The sequence below is a fragment of the Kryptolebias marmoratus genome, linkage group LG14 (genome assembly GCF_001649575.2).
Source record: "Kryptolebias marmoratus isolate JLee-2015 linkage group LG14, ASM164957v2, whole genome shotgun sequence".
NCBI lineage: Eukaryota > Metazoa > Chordata > Actinopteri > Cyprinodontiformes > Rivulidae > Kryptolebias > Kryptolebias marmoratus.
The window spans coordinates 18,198,007-18,218,956 of record NC_051443.1 but is presented as its reverse complement, the minus strand read 5'-3'; the positions used below and the strand labels follow the sequence as shown (position 1 = coordinate 18,218,956).

Sequence of the window (20,950 nt, the reverse complement as noted above, 5' to 3'; positions counted from 1 at the left end):
GCATCGACTGTTGAGATCAGGTTAAGCACATGGCAAGCACAGCGATGATGCTTTGGCAGCTGATATTCTGAGCAATCATCATCTTCATCCATGAGGGATGCAACCTCAACAGCCTCTACCTGCACTCCCAGATCTTCATCTTCGTCAAAAACATTGATGATATTGATACCAAGTCGGTATTGGTGTCAGATTGATCCAAAATAATGCAAAAGAAAAACCACAAAAACAACTAAAGGTCAGAAGTTTGATGATATATCAGACTTAAATAATAAAAAGTATCAGTATCTGTGATACTGTCCCTGGATCGATACCAAAGTATGCAGTATCGCACACCTCTATGATCCAGGTTTTAAATTGGTTCAGCACCATTAGAGGAACCGTCTATGTTCGCTCCTGTGCAGTCATCTCTCGCTCTGGTAGAACGTTCTTCTTTGTGCAAAAAAAAAAAGCAGCAATCATCCCTCCTGGTTGTTCTCATTGTAGAGAACCGAATATGCTGTTGAAGCTCATATTAAGTTTGTAAAACCCCCTAAAACTCCTAATCCAAGACACGATGGATTGAGTTGGCTTAAAGCATACGGTTATGCAGACTTTGGTTATAAGTACTAGAAGCTGCTCTGCTTCTGTCTTGTGTTTCCTCATCAGGAGGCGAATAATTGCCCCAGTGTGAAAAAAAAAGAAGAACATTTTGAATTCATTTCTTCTCACTTTCAGGCCTGTGATGACCAGGTTGCCACCACCACCTCCACCGACAGAGCCCTCTGCATCCAGAACGTCTCCCACTCGCTCTGTTCCCGGCGGCCCTGCCAACGTAGCCCACGGAGCAGCAAACGCCAAGCTGCAGGAGCCAAATCCGCTCCACCATCTGCGATTCGGAACCAAGAGCCCAGAGCTGCAGATGCCACTGAAACAAGTAGGGGAGGGGGGATTCATTTGTAGCTGTCATCGTTGAGTTGGAGGTCAGACTGTATGTGTATGTTTTCCTCTATCTCAGGAGTTTCTTCCTGCGACAAAGAGGTGGTGCACTACGGTAAGCTCCAGAGGCCAACCTCGCTGCCCATCCAGCCGTTTGTCCTGCTCCCCTCGGGGAAACCACAGTCCCACCACCTGGGGGGTCTGCTGGAGCACTACGTCAGCCAAAGGAGCTCCTGGAGCGGTCTCAAGCTCAAGGAGAAGACAAGCCAGCGTCCGCCTGATCTTCAGTCCTCACCGGTGAGGAGCGACCGCCCCGCCTTCCCGGAAGCTCCGTCCAGCTCCGACACCTGCTCCACCTGCACGCCGAGTCCTCCGAGACACGAGTGGAGCCAGCTCAGCCGGAGCCAAGGCTCGGACCCGTGGCGGGACTCCAGGCTAAAGCCCGGGGCTGGGATAGAGCACGACGCGAGCCCCGTCTGCGACAAAACCAACAGCTTTTCAAATCAGTCCAAACTGGTCAAGATCCCCACCTACCAGAACCTGGTGACCCTCCCCGCCGAGCCGCACGCCGCCCACAGCCTGACGCCTTCCCGAACATCCCCCGCACTGCCCCAGCCGGCCAAAGACCCCCCACGCGGGCCTCAGCTGAAGCTCGGGCGGCGCTGTGCTCCTCCTGTTGCCGCTTCGGGCTTTTCCCACGGCGGCGTCAGAGCCACCCTCCTCCTCACCGCTGTGGCCCCGCTCTCGTCTCTGAGCTCTCTCCTCCCCTCGGCTACCTCCGGCCCGCGCCCCGGACCCACCCAGGGCACCGCTGGGCTCCACTCCGGGCCAGATCAGAGCCGAGGCGGCCGGGCTCTGGTCCCGAGCAACGGGCCGCCTGCGGAGTTCTGCCCGTCGCCGGACACGCCGTACAAGTCGATGTCCATCAGCCACCTGCAGAGGAAAGGTGAGGGTCAACTCAGGACCGATTCGCTACATTAACTCGAAATCCCAGGTGGGTATAAATCTGGATCAGAACCACGGGGAAGTAAGCTCTCAGGACAAATTTATTTTTTGGTTTTCTTGTTAATCTGTTTTGGTGACGAGCTGTTGAAAGCAGCAATAAAATCTCACAGTGCTGCAGCAGAGTCTTCAATACCCTGAAGGGGCTTCCTCTCAAACATGACCTATTTTTAACTCTCCCTGCACAGGATTGGTTGAGCTCTCTGAAGCCTGTGTGTGTGTGTGACTACAGAGTGAAGCAGTACAGCTAATAATTGATATCACACAGAATCCTTTAGTTTTAAAGCGACCACAACGGCTTACTTGATGTAAAGTTAATTACAGAAATGTGGCTCTCTTCGGCGGCGGAGGTGTTCGCCGCAGCAGCAGCGGCGAGGAAACGGTGCGGCGCAGGCAGTGCAGCGGGAGGCGTCAGCACGCATAAAGAATTCACCGTGACATTTGCATGAGCCGGTCCGTGAGGGATGGAAGGAGGAAAAGTGGGGCGACGGCGAGAGAGAGAGAGAGCAGCAACTGAAATGAAGAAAAGAAAGAAAAAAAGGCTCGCTCATCTTCAGTCACAGCTCGGATTTCCAATCCTGCAAAACGATAATGAAACCTGAAAGCTCAGTTCGGTGCTCCAAGCCTACTGAGAAGTCTTGTTTTTTAATCGTATTTTTCTTAAAAGTGCAAAAAAAAAGCTGCTGATCGAAAAGGAATAAGCCGAACGTTTGTAGCAGAATCAGGTCAGATTCATCACAAAGTCAGGTTTTATCGATCAAAAACGAGCAGAAATGACATTCCTGTTTTACTTTGAGACTAAAGTCACGTAGCCATTTCCGTCCATCCCTGAGAATAATGTCAGGTGACGTCTTCAATGTCCACAGGTCTGCTGAGGTCTGTGAGTGGCGCCGTGGATTTGATCATGGCTCATTTCGGACGCAGCAGAGACCCGGAGTCAAAGGTATGACGCAGCAGAACTGAGCACCCCGAACGGGACGCCCGCCCCCCCCCTCGACCCTGATCTGATAGCAGAGCAGAGGTGTTGAATAACACGAGTCAGCAGGACTGACAGAACAGAACAATCTGTGCCGCTTCTCTCTCCGTGGCACAGGTGCGCCTGGGCAGCAGCGCCCACAGTCCCGCCGTCGCCGGTCTGGTCCTGGAACACCTGTGTCCCGCCATCCAGGGCGTTTTAGAGGACGGCCTGAGGGACCACAAGCTGGACTACGTCATCGGGCAGTGCCGCAATCACGCCTGGAAAGTGGTGGAGATTTCCACGAGAATGGGTACGCGTTGGCACTTACACGGGTGGGTTTAGCAGGGGGGGTGGAGAGACATTTTTTAATTTGTCCCCATGTCTGTCCAGGTCCATCCACCAGGGTGCTTCGTAGTCTGGTCTCAAAAATCAGGCGGTGTCCTGAGCTCAGCAGCCACGGCATGAGGCTGAGGGCCTTCGTCATGGGCCTGCTGAAGTAAGAGCGCCAGCTGCTGCTGTTTTACGTACCCCCCCCCCTCCTCCCCTCCCCTCCCCTCCCCTCGTGGAGCTCGCAGAGAGAATGAACCTAACACCGCCTACCTGCTTCTCTTGCAGCTTGAGATCTCTGGAGTTCTGGCTCGGCCACCTTCAGAGTCAGGAAGGTGAGCGAAGGAGAAGCCTGGTGAACTGGATGAGTTATGATAAGTCCAGGGGGGGGGACCGTGGTCCTGGAGGGCCACTATCCTGCAGGTTTCAGGTGTTTCCCTGCCCTGTCAATCATTCATTCATTCAAATCAGGTGCGTCGAAGCAGAGAAACACCTGAAACCTGCAGGATAGTGGCCCTTCAGGACCAAGATTGGAGACCACTGTATCAGGTTTAGATTATCAGGTTAAAGCCTCTAGATCTGCACAAAAAAAGCACAAATCTCGCTCAAGTTTGATCAAACTTCTGCGACAGACGACCGGACTGGCCTGAGGTAGGGGACCAGCTATGACTCGGTCGCTTCCACAGACATTCAGCTCAGATTTGGGGTGGTAGTAGCTGAGCGGCGTCCCCAACACATACTCCGAGCGCTAACGTATCCCTTCTCCTTCTGGGATCTTCCCGTGTTCCGCTTCCACAGATGTGGTGACCACGTTCTACCACTCCTGGGGGTTCCTGTTTGTGTCGCTGGGCCGGTGCCGCCCGCTGTTCCGCGAGCTGCTGCTCCTGCTGCAGCCGCTTTCCGCGCTGCCCTTCGACCTCAACCTGCTCCTGGAGTCGCAGCTGCTGCGCCCCGAGGAGCGAGCCGCCCCACCGCCGCCGCCTCGGCTGCTGCTGGACAGCTGGCCGAAGCTGCGAGCCGGCTGCAGAGGTCAGGGTTCGAGCTGCGGCGAGGAGCGACGCGGAGACGTTCGTGGCGGCGGGAGTCCAGTGCTAACTCCCGTCCAGGAGGTGCTTCCCAGCGAGCCCGGTCTTTTGGAAGCTGGGACGAAATCAGCGGACTTCAGCCAAAATCGTACAGGCGCCTGGTATCAAATCAATATGGACGGCGAGGCGAAAACAGCCCGCGGGACCCAAGTTCCAGGGGGTCCCGTTCAGGCGGGGAGCTCCTCTCCGAGCAGCCTGCAGTGGGCCAACCTGTTCGGAGTGGCTGATCCGTCTACCAGAGCTCAGATCAGGAGGTAAGACCCAGAGGACGAATGTCCTGAGTAAAAACAAACAGCATATAATCAGCATGTTGTTTTTTTGTCCCCCGGCTCAGGCACAGACTTCCATCCCAGTGGCTCCATCTGAGCAGGTCTCAGCTCAGACTGCTGGTCCAATCCATCCGGTCTCTGAGGCCAGGAGGAGCTCAGTCTCACTGAGAGGGGAACGCTCCAGCGGAGGAGCGACAGACTCTGGACTCTTTGCTGTTATAATAAAGTCCTTGGTGCATGAAAACACACACACACACATGAAAGCACAAAAACACGAGGTCAACGACCTCGGGCTCGTATCCCATCAGGTTTTATTTCGACTTGATTTTAAAATCAGCTGATCACAAACGTTTACAGCTGTGGTACGTTGACCAAAAGCTCCAACTCCTCACAGGTTAAAGCTGTAGAAATGGTTCTATCCCGTCTTTTTGCTTTTCATTATTTTCCATTGTGAGACGTCATTCTCAGCGCCTCGACGTTGAGCCAAACGCTCAGAATCATCCCCGTCAGATGCTCACGTTTGCTTCTGACGTTTGCGGTATGTTGAGATGTCTCTGCTGCGGGCCTCGAGACGATCCGTTTCTTCGTTTTACTGCTGGGTGGAAACGCTCTCACCAGTGCCAAACACACAGACACATAAACCAGTCTCTGTATCGTTTTAAGTAACTCTCTTGACCAGCATGGATCCACTGTCGCTGCATGAGCTGACAGACACGCAGTAGGTGCTCCTGTTTTGACTTGACCTTTGAACTTTGTCACTGTTGCTGCGGTCTGGCATGTGGATACGAGCCACCTGGTGGCCGTTTAAGGCGTGACGTGTGAAATCTGTGAAACTTTCCTTTTTCCTGTCTTCCTCTGGTTGCCTGGTGACAATCAGCATCTGTCAATAAACCCTTTATGCATTCAGTCTTTATCAGCTTTTTGGGTTTTTTTTTGTTGTTTCTATCTTTATTAAAGGTTTGTCCAAACCTGAAGCCGGTCCTTTTATTTACATGAAACGCTGACTCAGATCTGGTGGAACCAGGCTCCTCTTCCTGTCTGTGGCGTTCTAAAGAAGAACCACAGCTGGAGAAAGAGCAGCAGCTGATGCAGAAACAGATTTACTGAATGGTTCTGTTTAGATTTTACTCAAGAATGAGACAGATTTACTCCAGTTTGTATCCTTTATGTTACTTTTAACTACTTCTGCATTCTTTGAAGTACTTACATGTCAAAGTATACAGAAGTAGTTATAGATGTCTTTTAATCACTTCCTGCATGTTTCATTCAGATTGGTCCTGTGGTTCGGGAGATACTTTGCCAACAGACAGACAAATGAGCACTCACGTGGAAAATATTCTACATAAAGGGTAAAATAAGAAAGACACAGTTAAGACTTCATCCTGTCTGCACAACTTCTTCTTCTTTTTTTACCTTTTTTTACCCGTTAAAACCTGATGAGGACGTGAACGCCTCACCGGTCGGTGCGTGCTCACTCACCCCGGGATGAAGCGGGGATCCCGAGGAGAAGCTCCGCGGAGCTCCGGGCCACTCGAGTCCGTGTTGGAGCCGCTGACGGGCCGCTGTTCCTGGTTGCTGTGGAGATTAAACCCTAACACATGAGCTGCAGCTTAGAGTCGCAAAGAATAAGAAAAAAAAAACACTTAAAAATATAAATATTATCTTATATCAACCACGAAACTTGTAGGCCCGGCCTACTAGGCCGGGACACTTTTTACTGGAGTTTATGTGTTTTATTTTTTAACCTTCAAAGGATGCAGTAAAGGCTTTAAAAATGTGCAGTTTCCGATTATGTTTGACATTAAATAAACTAAAAATAAGAGCAGAAAAAGACGAAGGAGAAGAAGAAGCGACCAAACCGGAAACATTGATATATTTTTTTAACGCGCAACACTGACCCCTGGCGGCCGTCTTTGGAAGCGCAGGTTCAAACTTTAAACTGCAAAAAGTGACGCCAATTAATTAATTTAACAAAAATGGAAATAAAGTGTTATTACCTCCACCAAGGAGGTTAGGATTTTGGTGATGTCTGTCTGTGTACAAGATTACTCAAAAGTTAAAAATGGATTTTCATGAAATTTTCATGAAACATCCAACATGTTACAAGGAACAAGGATTAAACTTTGGTGGTGGTCTGGTCAGAATCAAGGTCAAAGGTCAATGTCACAGATGACCTGGTGCTCTGACTCTGTAGCAGTGAAATGTAGGAACGTCGACCTGCACAGCTGGACACGTGGGTCTGTAGGTTTTAAGGTTCATGAGGTCAAAGGTCACAGGTAACCCCTTTGTTAAAAATGTGTCTCTGCTCCGACATGTGACCCTTCTGTTCCCTCCACCAAGGAGGTTCTGTTTCAAGTTGTTGTCTGCTAGCAAAGATCAGATAAAAACTAATAAACAGATCTGGAGGAAATGTTCAGGAAATGTTGGGGTTGTTACAAAAAAGGATGGGTTACATTCTGGTGCTGATCCAGATTATGATCCGGATTGCACTGTGGCCTGGGTGGAGGTTTGCGCTCTCTGAATGCTTCTAGTTCTTTTTACAATCTCTCAATCTCTTCAAAATAAACATATATAAATATGTATAAAACTTCCTTTGTTATTGCATGCTTTACAAACTAAATCCCCTTTTCACTCTGTGACGAACACAATCCTCATTGGGAAAGTGTTCAATGTTTCCCCTTGTTATTTTAAACTCTCTCCTCATAAATAACCATGAGTAACTATCAGGCTTAGAGGGACGGACACACCTGCAGAGAGAACCCTGTTCAACCTGCTGTCCACCAATCAGAAGACGGCTCATTCAGTCCCCGTCTCCTTCGGCTCACATGTTGACCCGTCCTTAGGCGACGACCTTTGGCTTTAAAACAAGAAGCGCTGCAGGAACGTGTGAACGGATGAAGACGGCTCGTAGTCTGAGGCCAAAACCTGGGATCAGGACCCCCCGAACACTGGGTCCTGTTGGTCAGGGTCCTGTTCAGGAGAGGTTACAGATAGAAACAATCATTCTGTCATTATGCTCCTGTTTAACTGATGTGTTTGAGCAGCTGTTTTTGGTTAAACTGGTCAGGTTACGTCCTGTGAATGACTCTCAGCTACTACCAGCCCAGACTTCAGCCAAGTATCTGTAAACCTCAACCAACAGGCTTCAGTAAATTCTAGTCACTCATCAGCTGCCGGAAATAATGAAGCCCGTCTGCTCCTTCGGGCTTTAAATTTTCTGTTTCTCTGTCTGTGTTTACAGGGCTTGGGGCCGAGGGGGAGAATCCTCATGCTCGGATCCGATCGGGTGACCCTCACCTGGAGAACGCAGGTTTCTCGGGGAGCGTCCGATCGACGCATTCCTGCAGTTTTGGCCTTTTGTTTGGTTTGCCGGTGTGATGAAACGGGCTGCCGCTGCGGCTCCTGCTAACATGCGCTGCAACAATGGCTAATCAGTGAGGAATTTCAGCAGATAAGATTTCTGTAGGGTTAAACGTCGTGACCAGGTCCAAAGCATTCAGAAAGTATGAAACTGCTTTGTTTCTGATATAAACAGTTAAGGTGTTCTTAAATTAAAAAAAAAACTACAAGCAATATTTACAGACAGAAACCAACTACTAGTGTTTATTTTCCCTGCTGAAGCAGCCGAAGTGACTGAAAATGGATCAACAATGGCGACGACTATGGAAGAGCTTGATCTGCCGGAGCGTATTTCCTCTCAGATTCGTTCAGCAGCTTTGTTTACGTTGAGTGCGTACCTGGGCTTCAAAGCCAATGGAGTTTCGAACCGCATCGCCTGATGTAGCTCAGGATAACCTTTTTCTGTTTAATTTTAGAGTTTGCGGTGAGTTCCTTTAAGACGCCTAGTTCTGGAAATTAATTTGTTTGCATCTCAGCCCGAGGGAAGAATAGGGCAGTGTCTGAGCTGTGGTCCTGTAGTCGTTTTAAACACGCAAATGTCTTTCAGCTGTAGATGAAAATCAGAGTTTCCTCATTCCTGGTATTTGGTGACATGTAGACGCAGGTATGAACATGCAGCTCCGTGATGTGATGTGAGGAGAGGAGGCGTGGCGAAGGAGGAGAGGTGTTTTTTTGTCCTTTAACTCTGCATCACCTCCTTACCTGAGCAGGTTGTCTTCGCTCGTTCAGTTTCACTTTTTTGCAGCCCAGCAGGCGAGGCACAAGCCTGGAACGCTTTTGCCGGAGATGTATTTATACCGGAGCTTTGGGAACCTCATGGAGGAGTGGGTGAACGAGGACCGGACGTCTCCACAGCCACGGCTGCTTCGGGACAACACCTTAGACGCGCTCGGGCCTCCCTCCGACATGGGAATAAACCCTCGATCCGAATCGGTGGACTCTGGAGTGGAGTTGGCCAGCTGCGGCACGCCGTGTCGGGCCACGTCCTCCTCCGACTCGCCGACGCCGCCAGGCGAAGGCTTCGCTCCAGCGTTGGCCTCCCAGTCGCCCTTTCTGTCCTCCCCTGTGGCGTCCTGCTGCTCCTCATCTTCATCCCCGTCCCTGTGTCCCACCGGCGCCGAGGAAGAGCCCGCCGCCCTGCACCTGAAGGTCAAGCGAGCCCTGCTGAAGGCCGACTCGAGGCACTGGAAGAGCACGGACAAGGCGGCCATCCGGCAGCCCCGAGCATCCTTCCTGCCCAAGCGGCACGCGTCGGAGTTAGCAAGGTGTCCGAGGTCTCAGAGCTTCGACACCCGGAGGAGGTTCGACCCATCTGAGTGGCTGAGGCAGATGTCAGACTTGGAGCAAAGATCGGAGGTAAAACGCTTTGAATGTTTAGCTTCTTCACAGAAGAGACGAAACCCAAAGCCCTTAATTTGTCCTCCCCAGACTAGTTTCGGAATCCCACACTTATCCGTGACTCACCGGGCTCATGTACGGTCTTGCGCTTGCACACGCTCGCAAAATGCTAAAGGAACGTCTGCCAGAGTCTTCAGTTGAGGGGATTGCGACACCTGCTCTTAAAGTCGGCAGGCGGGCATGTCGTTACCCATGCTCTCAGGAGTCCCATCTCCGGAGGAACGGATCGGGAAACCGGTCCGGCCAGGCTGACGAACGGGACAGGAATGGAGGCACGAGCGGGAAGTCGAAAGAAAAGAAAAAAATAATAACTCAGCGGGGATTTCTCAGAGATATAGAAGAAAAACACACCAAGAACAGGACAGTGGCGAAATCTAGTCCTCTTTTGGAATTTGCTCGCAAAATAAACGAACGCCGGATACGTCTGACGTCATGTCGTCAGAAAAATCAGCTCAGGTTTTGTCAAAGGGAAGGTGTTGCTGCAGAAGGATTAGGTGTTTGCATTGAAGTAGCTCTTTGTGTTTCAGCCCTCAGGGGTGTGTGTGTGTGTGTGTGTGCGTGCACAATTAGTCCTTGTGTTGTTACAGTCAGGGTTAATTAACTGTGAGCAATGCAACATGGAAATTATGATGAGTTATTATTTCTAAAAGCTCCTGTGAAGTTGGAAACAGTGAGCCGAAATAATCTGGATTTTCTAACTGGACAAGTTTTCTTCATTGTGTTGTTCAGAAACTTCATCTCACGCTTCATTAAGGATGACAACTTAATAAGAAGCTCCAAAAGTTACTTTGTGCAAAACAATGGCACACATTTCCTGTCATCGGAAGCCATCGGTGAGGTCGGAAAAGGTCGCCGAGTTTTTAGTCCACCTCATAAAACGATTAATTAACTCGGAGCGATGTTTCGTTTCCAACGACTTCTTCTGGCGAAGGATAAAGGGAAAGCCAGAGATTTGCAGTAATAATTGTTTTCAAAAGTGATTAACTTCATTTGAGGCATGATTTTAATGTTGTCCATTCCATAACTGGTCAAATATTTGGGGAAACAGTGAAAATCTCAGCCTTGATGATTTTGAAACGATAGCCTTTAAATCCTTTTTCCGTGTTTCATGGGGTGTTTTCGGACTTTTTCTTGGGAGTTAAAAAAAAGAAAAGAAATAAACCTAGAATCTTGACTATACATGGCCTACAAGTTCATTACTTTTATTTTGAAGGGCAGATTAGCAGGGCTTTACCACTAGGCGTTTCATGTACTGCATACCTTACCTGTTATTATCGCGCCTTCGGCAGCGGCCGATGATGTTTGATGTTAGCAAAATATCTCGTGAACCGCTTACAGAAGAATCATTAGGTGTAGATCTGCACAAAGATGGCTACAGCTCAGCCAGTCTGACAGATAATGAGCTAAAATTTGGTGGCGCCTGAGTGTGCACCGCCGTTTTGTTTAAGGTTTGACCAAAGCAGCCATCATATCTCAACTATATGTGTTCTTTTAAGCGATGTCAGGTCTCAAAGGCTTTCTTCTGCACGTTGCATCGTATCTTCACAGAGTGCCGTTGGCCTCGGCGTGACGGAGGAGAAGCGCCTGAGTCCCGGGCTCTTCTACCTGGAGCAGGTGTGCCAGATGCTGGAAGAGGTAGCCAGGCAGCAGCTGCGCGGCCAGGCGCCGCGGGCGGAAAGCGCAGCGCTCCGGGAGGACGAAGGAGCAGAGGTGAGGCTCGCGATGCTCTCACGTGTCAGGCCGCCTCGGAACGTCATCATAACTAAACCGCGGCGATGTTGTTCCTTGTCGTCCCGTAAAGACTCCTGAAACCTGTCAGACCGACTCGACAGCTGCTGAGGAGGACCGGCCAGCCAGTCTGCAGGTCCCCAGCGCACCTCAACAGCCGAAATCCAGACACTTTCGTCAGAGATCGGCCTCGGACACGACCTTTGCAGCTCTGCATTTAAGTATGTTTTTGGTTTTAGTTCTTTCCATTAATTCCCCCTTCAAATGAACGTCTTAGCTTGTTTTTGTTCGGGAACGTTATCTGTGGTTTGACCGGTCCCCCTGCTTGTGCTCGACGCAGAAAAGCTGAACGCCAGCCACAGGGGCCAGCTGCTGAGCACAAACAACCTGCTGGAACGAGTCGAGGAGGACAGCAGGCGGGAGGTAGGAGGTCTGCGGCTCATATGAAGCAGTCACGGCGCCGCGAGTTACTTACAGCTTGCCCTGTCTTTCCAGGAGGCGACGAAGGAGAGGTCACACAAGGCTTTTAAGAACTGGAGGGTCAAACTCGCGGCTCTGAGAAGAACGGAGTCTTCTGTGTCGGACATAAAGAGGTGAGAGACGGCGTTTCTAACTCCGCGGCCTCTAAGGAGGCTCCAAGGAAACGATGCTGAGAGTCCGTACGTCTGCTCCTCTCCAACCTCGCTCATTTTCCTCCTCTCCATATGAAGTTTTGCTCTCGGGGCTCCCCCAGTCTGCCCTCCCCTCCTGATATTTGCTGTTTTCTGTGAAGCCAACAGGTGGAGCCGTCTGAGAAGAGCTCGGCCCGTCGACGGTTGAGTCAACTATTCAGAAGAAAGAAAGCCCAGCTGGTGTGAAAAAACCGCCACGTTTTTTATGTTCTGCGTCTTTAAAGAGGAGACGCTGGACTTCCTATTGTCTCACGATGCATCACTTCATTTATTATTTACTCATAAATGGATTCTATTTTTGTATATATGTATATATATGTATATATATATAGGTGTAAAACTTGACTGGCAGCTGAATGCATTGAGCTCAGTAAGATCCTTTTTGTATAGTTTTAAAAAAAATAATATTACATTTAAAGCTGCAGGTTTGTATCCTGCTCTACGCTGTAAATGCCAAATCACAGAATGTAAATGTAACTATCTTAAATTTTATTTGTTTTTGTGTCTGTAAAATCCCGCCCCAGAATCAGTATTATGCTCTCAGTTCTGCTGTGTGCAAGTTAAAGAAACTTTCTTCTTAATATTAGAATTAGGATAAAAATAGCTTCCTGTATAACTTGTCAATTTATTTTTCACTATAGGAAAAAAAAACAACTAATTCTACCGTATTTGAAGCTGCAATATTAATATTATTATCAGATTGAATTAGACTGTATGTAATTGGGAATGAATTACTGAATTGGATTGTATTACATTAAATGTAATGAATTTAACTGCATTTAAAACTGCACATATTTGTTTTCAGGTCTAGTTCTTAGATAGCTCCTGTGTGAATTTGCACTATGCAATAAAACTGAGTTTATTAAAAAACTAGAAACTTTGCTTTTTAATGAGTACGATTTTATGTGTAGCTTAACTTGAACAAATACCCATCTGAGACATTTAGTAGGTGAAATGTTGTTTACTAAAAATCCTCCTAAAAAATAAAAATAGCAGGCCTCAAACGCTTTGAGGCCTGAAATGTTAGCAATTAGGAGTTATGAGTAATTCAACATTTACTGCAGTTTTTCTTGAATCACAAAAAAATGTTCAAATACAGTATAGTGTGTTAAAACTGTTTAGTTGTTATTTTATTTCAGCCGTAAGCCACAAGTAGCATTAGCTAATGTTAACTGCTAATTTAGCATTTGACATGCTAACTGCTAATATAGCTTCTGTAGCTAACATTTTGAGGCAAAATCAGTAAAGTAAGCCAACACTGCTGACACTTATATATGTAAAAATACTACAGATAATTTATAAATATATGCTGAGTAGCTTTACTCTACAGATTTGCTTGCTGGTTAGCATAAAACATGTAGCATTGTAAGCTAAGTGTTGCAGATATAGAACAACTTTTTTTCAACCTCTTCCCTTCAACCTACAAATTAAAATCATGTCCTATATTTAAACTATTTTTTAAAAGGTCAACACTGCAGGACCAATGTTTGTTTTTTAATTTAGGTTAAATGAAATGGCCCAAAAGGAAACGGAAACCTCAAAGCTGAGTATGTGTGTCAGCTAAGCTGCACCAAAAAAAAAGCACAAAGGTGAAGAAATACTGATGCATTTCTGCAGAAACTGAAGTCTGACCGCCACACGGTGCAGCTGTAACCTATCACAAGTCTTTATCTCTAGTCTAGACTAAAAAGGAAATATGAAATTGCAAAACAAAAACAAATACACAAACACATTCAGACACTAAATATTTTCCCTAATTAGGTCTAATATGTAAGCCAAGCAGTCTTTTTAGGTTATTTTTATTGGTGCTATCTTTCAGCACACATTTAGTTGGTTGGGATCTGGTCACTTTAGTTACAAAATAGTACGCAGTTATAAAAATAAATTATTTTGCGTGACACTAATAACCTGCATTACTGCCGTATAAGTATAATTATAAAGTCTGAGGCTACAACAAGCGGATACGACAATTTGAGACAATGCAAGCACATTTGTTACCTAATATAACACTGATCTCAGCATTTTAAGCTGAAAAATCTCCTTTAAGTCAAAACAGGAAACTAGCCCTACAACATAACGACTTTTTTGAGTTTTAAAGTGCATTCTTCTGCATAAATAATCGCCTAGAACACTAAAACAGAAGCCACACCTTGGTGTTTTTTTTATCATTTATTTAATCTTTATTCACCTAGGTTGGGGGGGGGGGGGGCACCTCCCCTGGCATTCCCATGTAAAGAGATGTCATGACAAACACATCCAACCAAACAAGAGACGGTGAATAGGTTTCCAGTCCATACATAAAATACATTTATTTACTTTATACTGAACCATCAGCATTCATTAGTCCCACACAGCATCCATCTGTGCTATTAAATATAGAGAGATAACATCTATGGGGGGTGGGGGGTATTTACTGTGAGAGAAGGGGCTTGGCAAAATGGGTTTAGCTTATAGATGAGAGGAGTTGTGGCGGTGCGGAGTCAGACCCTCACCTCCTCGCCCCTGCCTACATGATGCCACAGGAGGACAACGGGTTGGCGATCTGGCAGGTGCAGGCTGACTGGCAGTATTGACGCACAGTCTGGTAGCAGCTGCGGTCAACGTCCCCGCCCCACTGCACGGGCCCGTTGGGGTCGGAGGGCAAGCGGCTCAGAATGCTGGTGTTGATGGCCAGGGCAGCCAGGCCGTAGTCGGTGAACAGCACCGTCTCGCGCCGGCACGTGGGGCAGGAGATGAACTTGTACTTGGGACAGGACTCGTAGAGGATCTGCAGGCACTCCTCGCACACCGAGTGCAGGCAGGAGAGGATGCGCGGGCGCTTCCCGGCGAAGTTGTATGTGTGGCCGCAGGTGGGGCACTCCAGGGGCTCGCAGGGCATGACGGGCCCCGAGGACGACGAGGACGTGGACGAGGACGTGGACGAGGAGCGCAGCACGTACTGGTTGACGATGACGTCCTCCATCTTGTAGTGGAACTGGTGGTAGCAGATCTCGTTGGCACTGGGTTTGCGCTGAGCCAGGAAGCTCTGCTCCCTGCGTATCAGCGGGGCCGGGGGCGACGCCATCGGCCTAGGCGACGGCGCCATGTCCAGCGCCAGGTCGCTGCAGGCCTGGTTGACGATGATCTCGCCCTCGCCGCCACCGTCCCACGCCACCCTGGGGGCCGGCGCGTAGCGCGGCTGGGTGACGGGCACGGGGCACTCTCGGGGAAACTTCTCCGACTGGATGATCTTGACGGTGTCCATGGGGATGGCCATCGGCTGGCGCCTGAGGCAGGACATTCGCTCGGTTTAGTTGTTCTTCGAGTGCGGGGCTTGTGGCTCGGATGGGCGCCGGATTCCCCCCTCCCCGCTCGCTTTCGTGGGAGGGGAAGAAGATCAAACTCCTTCTCTGAAATCAGCCGTTGGAGGGGACATGGGGTCGGATGGTTGCTTCCATGCTTCCTTCAAGGATCGTCTCTGGTTGGCACTGTCGTTCAGCCGTTGACTTTCAGTTCGATTACACAGATTTCTGTAGCTTCAAAGTGAAAGATAAAGTTCCCGCGCTGCCTCTCGATCGTTACCTACAGATCGTGTTCTCGCTCGCTTCGTACGGGATGAGTTTCACGTGCTTCCAAGAGTTCATCCATCCACAGACGGTTCAGGTAGGTGGATCGTTGCGACCAGGTCCAAAAGGTCCTGTCTGAAACCAGATCCTGTTTCCTGGTAAAGGAAACTCCGGATTTCTCAATAAAAGACTCGCTGAACTTCCTGCTTTGTGGCTGCAGATGGGTTATATCTTGACTTGAAAAAAAAAAAGCCCTTTCGGTTGTTCGGTCTGCTCTTGGTCCACTGTGGTCAGGTGGCCTAGTTAGACCCCCCCGCCCCCCTCTTCCCTTGGCTTCCTAATAAAAAGAACGGAGGAGGTCTTTTTATTTCTGGGAGGTGACCTATAATACTCCTGAGAGCTGTTGGAGGAACTCCATCAAACTTGACGGCTCCTTAAATTCCTCAGAGGTGGGAGTGAAGAGTCTTTTTATTTTTTATTTTTTTGATAAGCAGACCTTCAGGCAGTTCTCACAACTGAACAGAAAGAGTGATGAGAGTGGGAAGGACTCCTCGGTGCTGTGTCCTCTCCTTTCTTTATATTCTCAGCTCGATTGTGTTTGAAGATTTCTTTGGTCCATTCAGCTGCAAAAAGAAGAGAAAAGACAAAAATATGATGTTAGTAACTGTATCGTTTCCATATAGGGAAGTAAACAGACGCATCACATTTCCGGTTGGACTCCATTTTTCTTCTGGTGAGAGTTTTCTTTGTGTGAATGACTGACTGGAATTCACTATCTCTGGATCAGCTTCTTTGTATCTGATGCTAACGGCGGCCGAAACCGTTTGGGGTGAAAAGGCTCGCCTCGTTTCCGTTTTCGCACCTCGACCTGAACTCCCTTCCCTTTCACGTTGCTATTCGCTGCAGATCAGAAACGCAGCCCGGCCCGGGAGGGAGTGTTGTTTCTTTTTCAGCTCGGCTGAATCTAGCTAATAATGTCATTAATTGAGATTATGAGACTGGGAATGTAGAACGGTGAGCAGAAGCGAGACCCAGATGAAGGCAGAACGGAGGCGGCGACGGGTACGAACAGGACTGAATCCGTTTACCGAGGCAAACAATAAAGAAGCAAACCTGAAGGTGAAAGGAGGAGCTCTGAGGAAAGCAGACATATGTACTGGGTGATTAGTTAGTGAGCACGTGTGCTGAATACTAATGGTGGTAAGTAAGGAGCCGAAACAAGGACAACCGAATGATCGAAACACCAACAATCCAATCAGACCTGCTATCGAATCATAAAAATCTTATTTTATCATCTGGGCTGCACTGAGGACATCCTGAGAGGTGCTGCTGGGGATTATCCTGGAATCTAAAATTCTCCTTTTGTGTAGAATAAACAAAAAAATACTAACACTTTTGTTTTTGCTCTCACTTTTCAAAGATCTAAGGCTTCTTCTACAGGACACAGCAGGCCTTTTCACAGATGTGTGTGAACCTGCGTCAGCGAGCGTCATCCGTCCACCTCACAGGTGCGGCGTGTCAAGATGCTGATTACACAGCAGGATTGTTGCACAGGTGAGCCTTAGGCCGGCCACGACAAAATGTCTACTTTTCCTGTATCCGGGAGGGAGGTCCGGGGTGGTCTGACCACCATTTGCCATGCATCTCTTTCGCACAGAGTTGGACAGCTCGATGACGTTGGTCTGGAGCGTCCCAAGCGCGCTCATGGCGGGACTTTTCTCGTGTTCGGTCAGGTAAAAGCAGAGGCTCTGCGGTTCCCGGTGTCACGTGCTGACAGGACCCGATGTTCCCAGAGACTAAATCAGACCTGAGCTGATCTGATCCGCTCCAACTGGGAGTCAGCCTGAGCAGAATGTTCCCTAAAACAACATGTAGACTCACATCCGAAGAATGTCATCTGACATGTTCACCATCAGTAACGTGCTCAACTAAAACTGATTGTGTTTCCCCCTCCTTCTCCTTTTTGCTTCGTGCGGATTTTGTGAGCTCGAGTGAGAAGCTCTGTTACAACAGGAACTTTGTGTAAACATGAATTTCTTCACCGTGCAGCCAGAAGGAGCAGGTAGTTGTGACACGGCCGCGGTTCCTTCCTGCTTCTTGTCAACACTTGTCGTCTCGCTCGCCGACCGGGGTTGGGTTTTTGGACGTTCGTCACTGGCGGGGAGAGGTGGCGACCTGCAGCGTGGGCTTGTGTCATCCTGCGTGTGGGCTTGCGAAGTTGAAAAATAAATAAATGAATGAATGAATGAAAATAAGCGAGCGTTTTTTAACTCGACCGAAACAAAAGCAAAGCAGGGAGGATGACGCATTCTTCATTCTGTGCTCTGCTGTCGACAGCCATGAGTCACTGAAGGGAGGAAAAAATAAAAAAAGAGAACGAAGCAGAGGCGGTAGCCTACATTGTGACGAATTAACACAGAGAAGGGGGGGGGGCAGAGGAGAGGGCTTCTATTTATGGTTTGTTTGGCTGAGCGCTTCTTCGTGGTTTTCCTGCCTCCCCCCGCTGAATAAGAACGATGCACCTCTCCAAACGGACGGAAACGCTTCGTAATCGAGGGAGAGACCCCGGCCAGGCTCTCGCATTTCCCCCGCCCCCCTCCCTCATTAATCTCTCGGCGTATTCGTTGACTCCCGCCAGAAGTCTCTCCAGCACCGAATGTGTCCGACCAGCTCACCCCCAAAAATACCCAGTTTCTTTCTCATCCTCTTAGCGCACACACACACACACATGGTCACACAGCTTTCACACACGTCTCATAAGGCTGAATCAGGAAGATAAGCGTGACTTCTTTGAGCTTATCCTGCGTATAAACAATGAAACGAGCGGCATCGGGCATTTCAGCGACAACTCCCTTTCAATTTTCAACATAAAATCAACGAACACTCTACAGTCGTAACGCTTGGGTACAAAATATGAGTCCAGATCTTTGTAACTGCCTGTGTGTGTGTGTTTGTTTGTTTGTTTAGCAAAATATCTTGCGACGCAGTGGATCACTGGACGCGGACCCAATTCAAGATGGACGCAGCCAACACGAAAGAAATGAATGGCTGCAGCTCAGTCAGTTGTCCAGATATGGAGCTAAAACGTGCCATGGCGGTCGCTGAGAGTCATCCCCCAACGCATGCTCTGAGCGCGCGATCCTTGTTGAAATGTTTGGCGTGAAAAGCAGCGGGCGGTACGCGTTCCTTCAAGGATGTGTAACATTAAGGCCAACACTGCTTTTTTATTAGACATAATTAAGGTTTTCAATGCAGCATCTGGGATGTTGTTTGTCTAAATCTCAACAGTAATCCAAATAACGTGCGTCCATCGTTTGAAACTAAAACAGAAACTATATATAGACACAGTGAAGGATGCTGGTCATCTGATTTGTGCTGAGTATGGGCCCTGAGGTGGCTGTTACTTTGACACAAATCTCAGTTTGTTTAGGAACTCGTCCCAAACTCAAACCCAAACTCTGTCACTTACTGCGCTTTTAAAACCCGAGCGGGAGCCAAAGGCGTGACGCGTCCACCGAGCCACTTATAAACCCTGGAGAAGTCAAACGCTCGCTGGATGATCGGGAACTAAAAACGCCGAACGAACCACTGCCAGGTACCAAAAGATGAACGACACCTACGGATGTTGCTCTTTCGTGTCAATTTTAATTGTTTGTTTGTGTAAGCAGGCTGTTATTTATGGGATTTCGAGAAGTGAAGCCCTAACACCATGTTTTAAGTTCCCAACTCTTAAGTTGGAGTCAAAGAATCAACAACCTAAAAAAAAAAAAAAAGAGTCAAATTTAGTGGTTTAAGACAGCTATATATTTGTATATTTACAAATATATATTTTTTTTTCTGGCAAAGGTCAAGTTGGTAAACTAATTCTGCGAGACTGATTCTGGGAGATGAACGAGCTGAACTCATCCACTTGTTTGGTGTCAGCGCCGTGAAAAGAGCTGATAACTGACGGGTCGTCCTCCTCAGTTACATAAGGAGCTCATCCACCACCCAACCTCCATTACAGGGCAGCATAAAGTGCTGCAGCTCTCCACAGTTTTAACACTAAGTGTGCGTGTGTGTGTGTGCACAGCCGTGGACCATCTTCCAGCGGAGGAATCGTTCCCTTAATGAAATCACGGCAGGCATTTGACCTCCTGGAGACGGCGGAGGGAGAGGAGAGCTGACCGCGGGGATGTCAGAGGAGTCGACCTCGGGCAGTTAAACACACACACACACAGCTGCATTCACCTTTTAGACACACACACACACACATCCCAGAACATTCTTCCCCCTTTAGACGGCTCTCCATCACGTGCGGGGCGCAAGCTTTTCACATTCCTGTGGACGCAAAACGATCTGATAACAGGCCGAGACGAAAAAAGAAAAAAAAAAAACTGGTCTGCTCTGTGATGGAAAGGAGAGAAACACAGAAACCTGAAACATTCCTCTGATGCCGCCCTCCCTCTGTGTTTCATTCACACACACACAGCTCGACGTGGACAGAGTCCACCTGTGCAGATCAGATGAAGGGCACCCTGCTCTGAATGAGTCACAGAGACGGGGGTGGGCGAATCTGTCTGCCCTCCATTCAGGCATCTTTCCTCGCTGGTGTCCAAACTCAACAACAACAACAACAGCAGAACGGGCAGAACTGAGCAACACGCCGGAACTATGTCAAATATGCACGTTATTTTGAGATTTTACCTGACATTCATACGCAGGAAAGGTCACAAAACCGAGCTCCGGTTATGTAACGCGCCGGCCCCGGCGTGATCGGACAAATCCCCAGATTTGCTGGACGTTCTGCTGCCCCGCGGGGAGAACGTTGTTTATGTTGCCATGCATCCGGCGGCGTGTGTTGCTGCCGCCTCACGTTCGGGCAGAGTGTGCTCAGCGGGCGTCTGCAGGGAGGTGTCAGTTCGGTTTAAGTAACGCAGCCTGCCTTCATTCGTGGCAGACATCGGCCATTTTGCCTCGCAGTTCGTTGCAGCCGATAGCTCTTTGTTCCCGCGTACAGCTCCCCAAAACCAACATGGCAGAGCTGCGTGCGCACGGGCTGAAAAGGAATAAAAAAAGCAAACCCACCCAGCATTGCTTCACCCCCCCCAACACAGCCCTCATTGAAGATTTATGAGGTGAACAGAAACGGCGGCAAAACGATTGATTGATTGATTGATTATAGCTGAATGACTAAGGCTGCCTCAGCATGGGTTTGTTGATGCTGCCATCTCAAGACATGTACAGCAGAAGGAAAAACATGGGGGGAAAGGGGGTGGGGTGGGGAAGTTGTTGGATGGAGCAGCTTCAGCGCACCGCTTTGCACAAATGGGAGGGGTGGCTTTGGAAGTGGGGGTTATGCAATCGCAGCATGGAGTGCGCTCACTGCAGCGCCGATGCACGGCCAATACGAAGATGCCTCGGTGGTGCTGACACCTACAGAACAGGCCCGGTCTCCGTTACCCCCCTCCCCTCCTCCTGCCTGCACCCACCACCCCCATCCCCCCCTGCTGTGGGTCTGTGAAATGTCATGATGACAGGAAACGCTGTCAGGCGAACCTCACGCCTGAGGAGGGTCCATTCATCGTTTCCAACCGCCGCCTTTGGTCGCAGAGTAGCTGCGCTTCCTGCGCTCTCGTATGTGCGGAGCGTTTGACATGCCGCCCCCCCCCCC

General features: G+C 48.9%; 3 protein-coding genes and 1 long non-coding RNA gene across 6 annotated transcripts in view; 2 read left to right on the top strand and 2 right to left on the bottom strand.

The window, feature by feature from the left end:
* Positions 1-5,465, top strand: part of LOC108232665 (iporin) — an 11,152-nt gene extending 5,687 nt beyond the window's left edge. Inside the window, exons 3-10 of the mRNA XM_017410580.3 lie at positions 715-913; positions 995-1,861; positions 2,784-2,860; positions 3,011-3,185; positions 3,266-3,371; positions 3,491-3,537; positions 4,001-4,541; positions 4,622-5,465. Of these exons, the coding sequence (XP_017266069.1) occupies positions 715-913; positions 995-1,861; positions 2,784-2,860; positions 3,011-3,185; positions 3,266-3,371; positions 3,491-3,537; positions 4,001-4,541; positions 4,622-4,724 (2,115 nt within the window). The 3' untranslated portion in view covers positions 4,725-5,465. The remainder of the gene's footprint in view (positions 1-714; positions 914-994; positions 1,862-2,783; positions 2,861-3,010; positions 3,186-3,265; positions 3,372-3,490; positions 3,538-4,000; positions 4,542-4,621) is intronic.
* LOC119617666 lies at positions 1-7,999 on the bottom strand. Its single transcript, XR_005234022.1, has 4 exons — positions 7,854-7,999; positions 7,304-7,526; positions 6,036-6,131; positions 1-2,430 (listed from the first exon to the last, which is right to left on the bottom strand). It is a non-coding gene; the product is annotated as an uncharacterized LOC119617666 (long non-coding RNA).
* A 589-nt stretch (positions 8,000-8,588) lies between these two features.
* On the top strand, positions 8,589-12,625 carry si:dkey-106l3.7. The gene is made up of 6 exons (XM_017410511.3): positions 8,589-9,311; positions 10,902-11,063; positions 11,155-11,302; positions 11,422-11,504; positions 11,577-11,674; positions 11,854-12,625. Exons 1-6 carry the CDS (start codon positions 8,742-8,744, stop codon positions 11,936-11,938), a joined length of 1,146 nt encoding a protein of 381 aa, XP_017266000.1. The 5' UTR covers positions 8,589-8,741; the 3' UTR covers positions 11,939-12,625.
* Positions 12,626-13,911: 1,286 nt separating this feature from the next.
* Positions 13,912-20,950, bottom strand: part of rnf208 (ring finger protein 208) — an 8,023-nt gene continuing 984 nt past the window's right edge. Inside the window, exons 1-2 of one of the 3 annotated variants that reach the window (XM_025004761.2) lie at positions 19,984-20,203; positions 13,912-15,920 (exon numbers count right to left, since the gene is read on the bottom strand). In XM_025004761.2, the coding sequence (XP_024860529.1) occupies positions 14,259-15,032 (774 nt within the window). In that variant the 5' untranslated portion in view covers positions 15,033-15,920; positions 19,984-20,203 and the 3' untranslated portion in view covers positions 13,912-14,258. Of the gene's footprint in view, positions 15,921-17,339; positions 17,640-19,983; positions 20,204-20,950 lie in introns of those variants that run through there. The other 2 variants (XM_017410404.3, XM_017410403.3) reach the window with 2 other exon arrangements.

Bases quoted from the DNA above. Each gene is read 5' to 3' on its own strand.
- si:dkey-106l3.7 (XM_017410511.3), top strand. From the start codon at position 8,742: ATGTATTTATACCGGAGCTTTGGGAACCTCATGGAGGAGTGGGTGAAC. The intron at 9,312-10,901 runs GTAAAACGCTTT...GTATCTTCACAG, and splicing joins ACTTGGAGCAAAGATCGGAG to AGTGCCGTTGGCCTCGGCGT. The intron at 11,675-11,853 runs GTGAGAGACGGC...TTTTCTGTGAAG, and splicing joins TCTGTGTCGGACATAAAGAG to CCAACAGGTGGAGCCGTCTG.